Source organism: Lingula anatina, chromosome 3, assembly GCF_051362555.1.
Source record: "Lingula anatina isolate TDL-2025a chromosome 3, LinAna3.0, whole genome shotgun sequence".
Lineage (NCBI taxonomy): Eukaryota > Metazoa > Brachiopoda > Lingulata > Lingulida > Lingulidae > Lingula > Lingula anatina.
In genome coordinates, this window is record NC_141769.1 from 13,896,239 (window position 1) to 13,910,555 (window position 14,317).

Genomic DNA, 14,317 nt, shown 5'->3' on the forward strand with positions numbered 1-14,317 from the left:
TTCATGTAACACTTCAGTATTTCATGAATGAAAATTGGATGAGGTATATATTTTATGATTATAATACCATATAATGAGGAGAAAATTTGGCCAATATTTCTGTTCTGTTTTATTGTTGTGTCTATTTTTGGTAACTTTTTGATTTGAACAGATGTTTGCTTTCAAATCTGCTATTCTCTCCCACAGAGAAATTGTGCAAGTATAAGATATTCACTGGTTTGTTTAGGGGTGCTTTTAATGTTTAATCTTATTATTTTATTCTCAACCTATCATTTCAAAAAGATGAATAAAACATTCTCTTTACTGATCTTTCAGCTTTAATCCTTACTTTGGTAGGAAAGCTTAAAAAGAAATTTAAAATTGAAAGAAAAACTTATCATGGTTCACTTTTTTGAGAAACAAGGTTTGTTGGATATTGCCCTGCAAGTTTCCCCCAGAGGAATAGAAATTGCATCTCTAGTTCTCTAAGCTACACTGCTTATTGGCACGTAACTCTCTAAAGGTAGAAGAAAGGAATAATAGGAAATAAAATAGAGATTTCTTCCTACTAGATATAACTTGCGTATGTGCACAGACTTGTCTCATCTGGTGTTATGTGTGAACTGTAGGATTGTCAAAGGGAATATTGTTCATATGGTTTTGTGTAGATGAGTACATTGCCTAATGGTTATATTATTTCTTTAAATGTTCATTTTATATATGATATAATAGATCATTGCAAATATATTTCTTTGGTTGCACTCTACAACTCTGAAGGTAGCAGCAAAAATACATATCCCATCAAAAGCATAATTCCCACATTATTCATGCTTTAAAAAGGAAAAAAATTCAATTTGCCGTCTCCTGCAGGAATGATGAGCGAGAAGTCATCTGTCTAATTGCTTGCTCATCAAAGTCTGCAGAAATGCTGTGTTCCTCATTATCTTGACAGTAATTGGCAGTGGTGTGGGCTGCTGTGACAAATTTGTCAAAGGTATCAACAACTTGGGTTGAAATTGACAGGAAGATAAACCAAACTCTCTAATTACCTGTCTTGTCTTGGGGGAAACGTGTGTGCAGTGACACCTACAGCACAGAAACTTATTTTAATGAGATGGCGTGTGTTGGAGCTGTCAGCAGTGGTCTCAAAGTGGAGGTTGGGCATCTTCTTAAATTGTCTGATTTTATCTCCCAGCGAAAGAAACTGTGAAAAAAATTTGTTTTTGCCTTATTTCTTTACTACCCTTTTCCCTTGAATAAATTGTGAATCGGCTGTAAGAAATTCAGCTTGACTGTGTCTCTTCTTCATTTTTTTTTTATATGTGTGTGTGTGTGTGTGTGTGTGTGTGTGTTTGGTTTTCAAAAAATTTAAATATTTCTTGTATATCTGTTAATGTGCTTCTATAGCGAAAAGATGCCTGCGTGGTTAAGTACTAAGTGGCCCTGACTAGAATATGAATTATGAATGATCTTTATTGATCTCCTTGTGCCAGTGACAGGCTGACAGCCTTATTTATTTATTTCCATCATCCGTGACACCGTGTAACAGTTTGGATTTGACAAAAACATGCATCATGGTATTTGTTGTTCTGACAAGAGGATGAATTCTTATGTAGGTAATAAATAAATCTGAATATTGAAAAAATAATGGGCTAGCAGAGCAGAGGAAAAACAGCAGCAGATGAAGCTTTTGAAGGTTGTTGAAGATTGTCAAAATTTCAACAGGTAAACCTAAAAGACACATGCTATACAAATATATCTGATGGTGATAACTTAGCTAACTAGAAACTAGGATCCAAAATAAAGAGGATAAGACAGTGGCTCAAACTTCAAAGGGAGTCTCCCGCGGCGCGCGTCTCATGATGCCTTCGGGTTGGTACGGCGAGCCTCGTTTTCAAATGACCAGGTAGCTTGTCTACGGCAGAGTGAAACGAAGGTCCCGCTTTAGTCGCGTTTTTTTCATTGTATCCGGAGAATTTCGTCAAAAGACAAGAGGAGCTGATTAAGGAATATGCAGTGAAGCACCGTGAGTATTTATATTGCAGTTTGTAGCTTCAATAGACAGTAATATCAATTTCAATATCCCCGTCCGTTAGATTTGCAAAGATGGCGAGCAAATTTACACTGCCGTGCATGTTTACGCTCTCGTTGTTATTTGGCGGATGCACTTTCCGAATATTTGTCAATGCAGAGTTATTCGGAGTACAGTTTTGATATGGCAACACCTTGTAATGTGGGAAACGAAATAAGTTGGATTGTAAAAAGAGCGTAGAAATAGTGCCCCCAACGCCAATAATGGCGGAGCGATAGTTCTGGGAGGTAGTTTACCTATACAAAAAAACTTTACATGGGACTGGCTTGCTAATTTTAAACCCACATCTATATTGTACGTTTTATAACAAAAGACGTTACGATGGATATTAGTGGATTAGAGTTTTTATTCCAGAGATATCAAGGACTTAAATTGCCTAATCACTCTAAATTCAACATGGCCGAACGATGTAACGCCGCGGGCCCCTTCTTTTAGATACAAATGCACACAATTATAACTGATATGTCTCATTTTAAACCTGCATCTATATTGTATGTTTTGGGACAAAAGACGTTACGATGGATATTAGTGGATTAGACATTTTATTCCAGAGATATCAAGGACTTAAATTGCCTAATCACTCTAAATTCAACATGGCCGAACGATGTAACGCCGCGGACCCCTTCTTTTAGATACAAATGCACACAATTATAACTGATATGTCTCATTTTAAACCTGCATCTATATTGTATGTTTTGGGACAAAAGACGTTACAATGGATATTAGTGGATTAGAGTTTTTATTCCAGAGATATCAAGGACTTAAATTGCCTAATCACTCTAATGTCAACCTGGCTGAATGGTAAAAAACATGACCTTTTTCTTCATAAAAACATATATGTTATTTATTTTTTAACAATGTGGTCCAGAGTTAGTATAACACTGACTGGTCGGGAACATAGTAATACATATTTCTTTCCTCAGATGCCAATTAAAAAGAGAAAGAAGATAGGCAAGAAGGTTAAGAATGCCCAGGCCAAGAAATATGGTAAATCAGCAAAGATTTCCAAAGACACAACTACGTATCCAAGGACAAATGACAACAGTGGTAAAGGTTTTTGCATTGTGTATTATACAAATAACCAGGTGAATTTTATAAATGAAACAAAATGTTGCTGTTATATTCTTATTTAATCTGCCAGCTTGCAACCAGAGTCTTTAATTTTGGAATGCTGTGAATGTGGTGTATATTATTATTATCATCTTAGATGCCTGTAACATTAAGTTATTTATGATTATTATTAAAACTGGAGTTCTAAATGTTTCTTTCTTATGCAGAATGTGTCGTGTCACGTCAACAGTTCATTGACTCTGAGGATGACATGCCTTTGAGCAGTCTGAAAGATGTTTCTTCTGACAACTCAGAGACTCAACAGTCAAATGGTAAGTGATTGATACAATGGATTGGTTTATTTTAATTAATAAAGTGGTTAACATTAATTTATTTGGTATTTTTAAAACTGGAGTTCTAAATGTTCCTTTCTTATGCAGAATGTGCAGTGTCAAGTCAACAATCTAGTGAACCTGAGGATGACATGTCTTTAAGCAGCCTGAAGGATGTTTCTTCTGACAACTCAGAGACTCAACAGTCACATGGTGAGAATCTTATACAATGAATTGCTTCGTTTTCATCTACTTTGTTCCCTACAACATGAAATTCATGAAGTGTTAGTCAGTTACATTAGTTCACTTATGAATAATCTTAAGGTGCCATTTAAATAGTTTTATATTTAAGGATATTCTATAGAATTTTCCAGTGACACCTTTATAAATTTTATTGTTTCCAATAACACATATTTTCATTTTTCATTTAGGGTCCAGTATACCAACATTTTTTGACAGTCTGCAAACCTGTGCCACTGGGGATTGGCACTTCATGAAGGGTCCATGTAAAGTGCATCTTTACAAGATGGTGTTCTTTTTTTTTAACTCTATAAGCCATGATTAATAGATAAATGGTGTTGTGGTGACAATTTTGTTGATCATAAATGAAATGTTTTGAAGTTTTTTGGGGTTTCAATTTGTTGATAAACTTAGATATAAGTAAATGTGTACAGGTTACATTTAACAGGCTGCATCTTATTGGGAAATTACAGTGATGAATTGCATGAACAAGTGAATTCGTTTAATAAACTTATTTGAACTGTACATCTGGATTTTTTTCACTTGGTGTTTAGGGGGAGAGAGAACTTTCAAGGGATATTAACTGTTCATTTTGGCCAAAAAATGGCTTTTCCTGGGGTAAAGGACAATTAACCCGTGCTAACCAATGGTTTGTGAATTCATTCTGACATTCAAAGTTAGTCCCTGATTTTTTTTTCTAAAAGTTTTCTTTTTGTAGTATTTTCTTAAGAGATTATTACAGAGTGCAGACATCTATGGAGAACACACAAAGTGATGGCAAGCATAGATTTCAGAATAATTTGATTAACCGCTGTTGTTGTGGTATAATAGCATTTATTTTATTTCTATGATCAATGCATTCATTGTGAAATTTGGATCTCTTAGACAGTTAAATGACAGTACAACGCAACAGAAAAATGCAACAAACCCAATGTCTATTCAATCTATCAAATTACACAAGAAATCTGAGTTGAGTGTAAAAAGAGTGCTAAAGAATTTCCTTTACAAGATGCAGTAACTATTTACTAACAAATCATCTACTTAACACGCCCTAAATAATTTCCAATTTTTAAGTCACCAGCATTGTTGAACATCATTGGTGAAATAGCTTATCTGTATGTTGTGATCTATTAAGAACGTTCTGTTAATTATCTAAAGTTTGTTTGTCACAGCGACACTCCGAGCTTGGCCTTCGCCGACAATTTGCTGTTATTGTCCTTCTTGGAATCTTCTAACAAAAACATATTTTACGTACAATAATGTAACATGATACGAAGTGAACACTTCATGTCGCATAGATAATTCAAAAATCGCCGGAACGACTGGCAAAACCAATGCACATTGTCATCTATTTCATGTCTGCGTGTTACAATTACCTGTTATAGCCCTTTTTTCTTCTTGTCTGAAAGCATGCTGTTCTTCATAATATTCCAGTGACAACTTTATTTTTTGTTAAACACAATATCAAAAAAGAACGTTATGGTATACAGACCCATTTTTTAATACTTCCTGCAATATTTAACGTTAAAACATTTCACGAAATCAACCGCGTTTTGAAACTTACAACCAACATGGCGGACGGGAACGTAGCAACCGCGAGAATATACGGTAATGTGCGATAACTGCCTGTGCACGCTTCGTCACGCTAGCCTGACCACACGCTGTCTAAGCTATCAAAACAGCTTAACTAGACAATAGGGGAATGTTTACCCGAAGGTATCATGGTTCAAAGGCGATTTGCCGCTTTCTTATCCTCTTTATTTTGGATCCTAGCTAGAAACCACTACGGCACCACTCCAAGACAATAGCGCACATTCATGTCCCACTCCTTGCGGAAACCCCAAGCACAGATTTGCGCTGTAATTTTCCCTGATTAAATGTGGAGTTGTATTGTATTCCCCATCATTTCTGACCCATGCAGTCTTAGATGTTGTAAAACCCCTGTGGTGAGGCACATCAGTGGATCATTTGTTCCACTCTAGGGTCTTTCCCCAGGCAGACTATATAACAAGGACTGCCTGCCTGTGAGCTGGCCTCTGGGTGAAGTCACTAGGGATGTTTTTGGCTGTATTCAGAACAATGGACTAACTAGTCCGAGAGTCAAATAACGTGACCCACTAAAAAGCTTGCCATCTAATCCAGTAATAGGCACTGAATAGATTCCCCGTGGGGAAGTATTCATGTGGGTCGGCCACATTTGACCCTCGGACTAATTTGCCCACTGTTCTCAATGCAACCTTAGATAATAGGGTGTTTTTTTGCAGTCGATGTTTGACATTTGTAAAGAAATAAGTCCCTCTCTCAAATGCTACTAGACCAGTCTTTTTTGCCCTTATTTTCTAATGCTTTGACAACCAATATTGTTAAATGCTTTTTGTTTTTGAAAATGTTAGTCCTTTGTTCGTAAAGCTCCAAGCTGCCTTATGAAGTTCTTTTTACCTTTGTCAATCTCTCAGATGTTGCGGAAGCCTTTTAAATGGTCTCCCTGATACGTGAAGAGTCAGACAATTGTCAGACAAAAAAGGTCATTAACTATTTTTTGTTTATTAATTAAATAATCATTAATTTATTATTTATGATTATATATTGAAAAAACATAGACAAATTAAAATTGAACTTTTCTGTTATATGCACAAATTCTTGTCTCAGATTTGTAAGGATTCAGTCAGCTTGAATCACTTTTAAGGGTCGTGCTTTTCAAATAGTGATATGTTTCCATTGATCTAGGCAGTGAAGAGAAAAATAAAGGCTAAAGACTTTTCAAATTAGGGCTTACAGTACATAAAATTAAGTCTGGAGGGAATATCTGTCTATTGTGTCATTTAACTTTCGCTCGATATCAGTAGTGCGTTTTATACGTTTTGGGCCTCTATGAGAAACTCTGTGAAAAGAGAGTAGGTTTTCCAAAGTTTTGGTCTTTTGTCCTGACACAGGGCATGGAGCATAAATAAAACTAGCCCTGAGCACATATAAATAAGAGAACGGAGAAAAGCCATATACTCAGTCATCCAGAAATTGCCCACAGCTCCCAAGGTACATGGATAGGTATTCACAGAAAACTTATCATGTAAATTGCCAGAGGTTCTTTATTTGATCGAAAATCCCATTAGTTTAAAGACTGTAACATTCCAGGTCACTTTCCTTGCAAGCCGCCTCTAATCAGCCGGTCCCTAACGGCAAAAAATTCTATCTGATACGACAAGGGTAGTTTCAAAAGCCATTTATCACCCGGCCTCAGAAGCCTCGGGAGATTTCAAATAAAATATTTTATCAAGTACTTGCATGTGTAGTGTATAAGAGAATGCCTGAGACTGGAATTATTGTTCAGACTTGTGAATCTAGGCCCCAAATGAAAGTTACGGACCCCAGTTCAGCATGAAGAAAGTGTAATCGTATTTGTGCATTTTCTTTGTTGTAATTGCCTTTTTGATGCCGGGATTGTGGATAATGGCCTTTTTCTGTCTACAATATGTCTGGCACTTTCCAAAGCATTGCCTCTCTTGAGGGGAAATTAAAAAGTAATATAGTCAGCGTAGATAAAAAATGGTGCTGGGTAAAATGCAAACGTTCATCATGTAGGTTTAGTAAAATTGACAGATTCACCTTTGCTAAGGTGGCATGAAAATTTCAAGGCATTTTCAGGTTTTTGGATAGAAGGCAATTTGATTTTCTCTCACGAGTGATTCATTATAAGGCAAACGGTATCAGTTCAAAAATACTTCTACTGTAACTGCTATCCGATAACTTTTGCTTTAAGATAATGAACAGTTTTTGTCACCTTAAATTAGATTTTGTTTGTTGAAAATGTGCAATTTCCTAACACTATGACTTACTATTACTGATATAGTTAACATATTTTCTTTTCTGCTTGATAATTTTATTCATGAATTGGTGTAGTATGTTTGTGATAAATGGGGAATTGCTTTATAAATTGTTTGAAACAATTGAAAACTATCATCTGATGAACGTAAATCTGTGTACATTTATCTTTCTACACACAGTCAAGACAATGATGAGCTCTGTAATGTCATGAGTAATAAAGATGATAAATAGTTTCATTATGTCAAATGTCCTGGGTTAATGCTAGAACACAGAGTATTTGCTAATTGCAAAAATTAATTTCATTTGACCTAAGACGTACCAGACATTGAGAAATTTTACAATACTTTAATTTCATCACTTTTGTTTTACTTATAATATGTAAATATAATTTTCTATTTTGTTTAAATGAAAATGTATACAAATTGTGAAATCAGAGTGACTAAATATCTTATACAATATTTACACTTTTTGGTGCCAGTTATCTAATACAGTACTTTTTTCTAACCCACAGTTCTCAGTATACGAAACACAAATGAAGATGAACCGCCAGATCCTCAGCTGATGCGATTGGACAATATGTTGATAGCAGAGGGGGTGGCAGGCCCTGAGAAGGGGGGTGGAGCAGGAGCTGCTGCCAGTGCATCAGCGGCAGCATCAGGGGGAGACAATGCTATTGAACATTCAGATTATAGGGCAAAACTGGCTCAAATTCGACAGATTTATCACACAGAGTTGGAGAAATATGAACAGGTATGTGCAGATAAAGTTTTTCTGAAACATCTGTTTTGGAAGAAATGTTGTATTGAGGATGGATTTATCAGAATGAACTTAATAAGTATTTTTATGTGCCCTTAATTCAAATATTATTGATTCAGATTTTTATCTCTTTGTACAAACAGTTCATTATCTGTAAATACACCTGCAGTAGTTAATTGATTTAATATTGATAAAAATGTAAAATCATTTATGCATTTGATTACCAGAATTTTTTTAACCCCAAACACATGCAATGTTTTTATCTCGGAAGGCTTGTAATGAATTCACAACACACGTGGTGAATCTACTACGAGAACAGAGTCGAACCCGTCCTATTGCCCCCAAAGAAATTGAGCGGATGGTTAGCATTATTCGTAAGAAGTTTTCCGCCATAGAAATGCAGCTCAAGCAGAGCACGTGTGAAGCTGTCATGATACTGAGGTCACGGTTTCTGGATGCAAGGTAGGTTCATGCTACAGGGACTGCTAAACCTTGGCAGAAATTCCTCCATTCCCAGCAGAATTTTTGTCAGAGCTCGGGAATCGTCGTTTTAATCAGAGCACCGCCTGTGAGAGAAATATTGCATTATTTTGATGTATGGGGAGAGGGAATTTTAAAAAGAACTAAATCATGATTTCCCTGGGGTGGAAATAATAAGTTTGCATGATTGATTTTATTAGATTAACAGGGAAAAGATCGCAGAAAAGTGATAGTTAGCTAAAAGAACTTTTTTTACTTTTTTTCTTTTCTTTTTTCAAGTTCGACAGTGTGCGTTGAGAATCGTTAGTAGTACAGAGTATGTTTGTTCTTGAGTGTGAAAGCCTTAATATGGTCTTATCATGTAATGTTCCCTGACTGGATAGTAAAGGTCTCGTGACTGGTTAAGGATGGGATACTGTGCCAGTGACACTAACTGAAAGGGATTAGACTTAACTTACCAAGACTTTGCCTGAATATTATGAAATAAAAAGTTAACCAAGAATCGTATAAAAGAATTTATTTTCAATTATCATTTCCTTTTTGTTGTTATAATTGTCGTTGTTGTTGTTGATGATGTATTTTTTGTTTTTGTTTTTGCTTTAATTTAGGATGATGATGTCTATAATTAACTGTGTTGGCCCAATCACCTAACAGACCCTGTTCATTCTAATGGCATTAAAAAAACTCTCTATACCCATTTCATTTGAGGAAATATAGTTTAAATTCTGCACCCCCTAAACAAAGTAAGTCTAACCCATGCCAGCCTGTCCTTGAAAATATATTTTAAAACATTTCCTCCATTATTTTTGATGACATAAAACAAAGACAACTTTGTTGACTTCGCAAGACCAGGAATGCAGCGGGGCACTCCGTGCTTGCTTTTAGAAGCATGACATGATTATTTTATCGTGGTGTGCTGACATATCGTGTGAAGTACAGGCTTGAAATTGTAATAGAAATCTCATAAAAAATTGACATATCTTGTTGAAGAAATTTTGCTAAATGGGATGATGAATTATTGAGAAGAAATTCCCAAAGGGAGGATGACAGCAGCTGTTTCACAAAGAACGTCACTGAGTAAATACTCTAATGACGAAGTACAAAGTGGAGACAATCTGGCAGTTTTATTGGAGTTTGATTGTTAACAAGGGGAGTTTTTACATTCTTAATTTATTTGTTTTTCTTTATATATTTTTCTTGGAAAGTTGGTTTGGTATATTTCTTTTCTAATATGGAGTAGCATTAGAATATCCAATAGATTATAGTATGGAATCTCAATTGAATCAGATTTCAGGTAAAACAAATTTAATTTGATGATGATTTGCTGCCAACTGTTTGTCTTCTCTGGTAATGACTGGCAGTCGTTTTTCAATTGTTATATGCCCACTCCAAATAAGTTTGTTCAGACAAGTGCTATTTTAAGCCCAAATGTATATGAACTTCAATCATCAGATCACTAGGGGGGTACTAGAGGGGGGGGTTAGATGTCTAAGGGGTATAGGTTGCAAGGGGGGGTGTTCACAGAGCACATTTGATGACTTTTATATAAATGACTGGTAAATCTTACAAGCCCTCTCATGTCAGAAATCAGTTCAATTTCTGGTCAAAATAAGTCTTGTGTGAACTGGCTTATGGTGGACCACTTTGACTAGGACTGTAAACCTGAAATGAATTCTTTGACTTGTTGACTTTTTTTGTCATGGATCAAAAGCTATGCTGCGACCCCATTTAATTGCTGAAAACAGCAGCAAATTAGCTTGGTTCCCCTTGGGGATGTCTCCATATCCAGAGGAAGGAATGATATGGGATTTCTGGGGTTTGTTTGATGTTTCTGTACAAGCCTATTACTAAGGGTGCAGATACTTATTGCAGAAAAGAGCACATGTGCAGGTTGTGGGTGAATACCATGTCTTTCTGTCACAGCGGTTAAAAAAAAAATGTATAGCAGCGTATGCTAATGCTGGTGTGCCAGGGAACAATTAAGTGAGAGCTTACCGCTGGTGGGACCATTGACCCTGTATAGAACTGCCTTTACATGCCACATTCACCAGTAGTTCCATTTTTCTTCCAAGCACATCACAACAGATTGAATTTTGAAAAAAAAAAAACTGGTCTCTAGCTTGCATTTTAAATATTTTTCAAACGTCTTAAATTATTTTCTTTTCTATAAAAATTATTAATTTTTTAAAAAGTTATATTTGGTTCATTCAGAGGTAAAAACATGATAAAGTGACCTTATTACATTGTGTCACTAGTAAAGGCCATAGTGGACCATCATAAAGATTCCCCACTGCAGAGCTTATGTGTGCGTGTGTGCTTGCCTAGCAGGTTTCTTTGATGTCCTTTACTGCTGTGCTAATCACGATAAAGGTATACACAATCAGTAATTGCATCAATGCATGAGAGATTGGGAAGAAGATATCAACACATCATGGAGTTTGGTCAGAGGTTGGAAATATTGGTCACAATATTTTTTTTTTTTTTTTTTTTAGCAAAAGTTTGTCATATTTCCAAGTAAAATTTTATTTATTAATTTCATGTAATTATATGAATAGAAACCCTTGACTTTTTAATGTGTTTCCTGTATCTTTAAGGTGAATTAGTTCAAGCAGAAAAGTTGGTATTATGGATTTAAAATAAATTTGTGTATCAGAATGAATGAAACACTGGCCTCTTAGAAATCCCAATACTTAAAAAACATTTAACATGGTAAAGTACAAAATTGACTTAAGTAAAATTATTGAAATTTATCAGAAAAGCTATGTGCTCCATTATTGATATCCTGTTGTTGTAAAATCCTTACTTGCAGCTGAATGGTCAAATGAATTTGTATTAAGCGTGCCTTAATTGCCCAGAATTGCAGAGGTCACTGGAACCTTCACTGCTCTACTATTTCTTAGCATGCTTTCATCAGTGCTAGTAACTGCCCCTCATTATCAAAATTTTGAAAATTCTCAAGATATAATACCTTTCATCCCTTATTACAAACATGAAGTTTTGCGGGGAGAAAATGTTATTGAAATGTCCTGAAAAAATCATAAATCATCAGCCTAGGCACAATACAATAGTGTTTTTAAATGTATAATCCTAAAAAATGTAATTATATGGATTGCTCTCCCCTTTCATGTGCTTTCTCTTCAAGTCTTGCAGTTGACATGACAGAAAAAATGCACCCATTTGTGGATATGTAAGTGCAGTAACCACCTCTGCACACAACAAAGCGGCCGTGTCTTTGGCGATAATCGAGTACATTGCCATAGTATTAGTCAGTTATAGTCCACATAAAAAGGAAAAAGACATTTGAAGATGTCATGCTCATGAGTTTACAACAGTAAAGCATTTGTTAGTTTTTCATTTGGTTATTGATGGACCTTGAAATCACTGGTGGACATGTGTATACTTCTTTAGGTCTTTTCCCATCAAGTATTATATCTTAGTGATGCAGCTGCATCGTTATGCTTTAAGAGGTTCTCCCACGAAAATATGCTACTTGGAACTTTCTTTCTTCTCACAAGTTCTCTGAGTGTTTGATATGCAAGTGAATTATTTCTCAGGTGGAGGGGGGGGTCTTTTAGGCGACTATCTTGTGAAATAGCCAGACTATTAAGTTTTTGATCTCTCAGAGTGTACAAATACAGTTGTGCCACTGAGATTTAGTGCTCCATTTACAGTTTTTACAGTCAATTCAGGGAAGTCATTTGAAGAACAACATCAGAGTGGATTTTAAAAAATATACGCAAATTACACTGCAAGAAATTCAGTTCCGACCTTTTTGATAAATTCTCCAGCAAGACCCTTGAATTTAACCGCTACCATCTCCTACACATGCATGCACACACATGCACGGACAAATTCTCTATTATCTTTTTGTCATCTGACCCAATTATCATTATGCTGATTGCTAAACTAAGGTATTTCAGAGGAAAGTCATTTGCCAGTAGGAAAGGTTGTTATTATAATAGTATATATGTGTAATATCATGTGGTAGTTGCAAGCTATACCTGCTTAGTATAGCCTATACTTTACTATAGGTAAGAGATGAAGTCTGTCTTGAAGGCAGATGCCCCTCAAGTCTAGTTCAAGCTTCTTGTGACAGGTATTTTATGCCGTGTGCGTCAGGAAGAGTAACGGTGAAGTCAGAATTGCTTGTCAGTTCATAACTCTGTGCTTGACAATAACATAAGACGGTAGAAGGTGTTCCTTGGTACAGTCATTTAACGTTTCATAGAAAACAAATGTGCTGTCTGCCTCAACTTTTGACAGTTTTAGATTTCTTTTTGTTTTACCACTACCTACACTTATGAGACACGAAATAAGTTGAATTTTGATTGGCTAAAGATGTAAATGGCTGTTTTTCATAGTCAAAAATCACATGGGACTTAAAATCAGTATTAAAAGATTTTTTTTGTTAAAATGAAAGTATGAATGCTCTTCTCAGACTGACACTGAGTAATGATTTTAACATGATTAACTAAAGTGAAAAAAGAGCAGTAATACAATTTTTGAAACAAGATAAAAAGAATATAAGGCTAAATTAGCCATTTTTTCTATGTATTCAATTAGACATATATTTTTCGTGCATTTGTAAATGTCTTTTTCTTCTGAACTAAAGATAGTCCTCTATAAAGAATGTCAACTTTGCCTTTTCCATTCATTCAAGTTATGTATTTAAAAGTACTTTCTATATCATTTTTTTTCCTTGACTGTGTAAGCCTTTGAATTTTTATTTTCCCCTTAAAAAGAATGCTGCTGCAGTTACAAAACTTGCTGTATGTTGATACAACAATTAGCCCCCCTTGTTTTCAGAAAAATATTTATAGTACTTATTTATGTTCATTACAGGCATTTAAGAAATATTTCATTAATGGTGTCAAAATGTGAGGGCAGTAGTCGAGAGTGCGTGCCAGAATACGGAACAGTCAGTATCTTGAACCAATTTACTGATAGATTTCGCAAGCGGTTCAGTTGAGCGAGACCATTAGTTCTGACAAGTGGGCATGAATTATGTACACTTTTTCCGTGTGAGATACAGATGGTTTACGTAGTAGTGTGAATTTTTGGAGGTACAGGGAGGCCATAATTCCAGTTTGCTGCAATTTGTTCGGCATAAGAATTACACCATATTGTTACCGCTGGATGGCAGTTCCCATCATTCCCACAAAATATTTCCTCTTTTAAAGTAACTGAGTTAATTTTTATGTATGTTCAGAAAGTTATTTATTTATTTAATCAGCACAGTGTGCACTGGATATAATACATTTAAAATATCTTATTGTTTTGTTGACAAAAAAAAATTAAAATATGTTAAACACTGGAGTGTACAAACAGTGAGGCTGAATGGAAGTACCCAACTTGTTTTTTTGGTAGTTATGTATCAGGAACAACTCTGATTTTTTGGGGAAGGTTAGTGAATGTTTGTTTGGATATATTCAAGTAGGATAGGTAAATGTTGACTTGTGGGTGTGTATGTTTAAACTTATGTTAGTGGCACAGACAAGTGACCAGCTATTCAAGTCCACACGGGCTAGTCTGGTTAGTTTACAGTAATGGGACAGTCATTATTTGC

The 14,317-nt window shown here is 35.4% G+C and overlaps 2 protein-coding genes across 10 annotated transcripts in view; both read left to right on the top strand.

Annotated features, from left to right (window-relative positions):
* The window catches only part of LOC106170036 (pre-B-cell leukemia transcription factor 1), a 45,008-nt gene that overhangs the window by 16,617 nt on the left and 14,074 nt on the right, over window positions 1-14,317 (top strand). For all 8 annotated transcript variants that reach the window (XM_013549748.3, XM_013549747.3, XM_013549746.3 and 5 more), the window contains 2 exons: window positions 8,027-8,265; window positions 8,543-8,733. In XM_013549748.3, the coding sequence (XP_013405202.2) occupies window positions 8,027-8,265; window positions 8,543-8,733 (430 nt within the window). The remainder of the gene's footprint in view (window positions 1-8,026; window positions 8,266-8,542; window positions 8,734-14,317) is intronic.
* LOC147762934 (uncharacterized) lies at window positions 1,754-4,218 on the top strand. Of its 2 annotated transcripts, none has more exons than XM_087008334.1 (5): window positions 1,754-2,005; window positions 2,995-3,058; window positions 3,349-3,453; window positions 3,562-3,666; window positions 3,885-4,218. In XM_087008334.1, exons 2-5 carry the CDS (start codon window positions 2,995-2,997, stop codon window positions 4,016-4,018), a joined length of 408 nt encoding a protein of 135 aa, XP_086864460.1. In that variant the 5' UTR covers window positions 1,754-2,005; the 3' UTR covers window positions 4,019-4,218. The 2 variants fall into 2 exon arrangements, with proteins under 2 accessions (XP_086864460.1, XP_086864459.1); XM_087008333.1 differs by having other exon boundaries at window positions 1,760-2,005; window positions 2,995-3,118.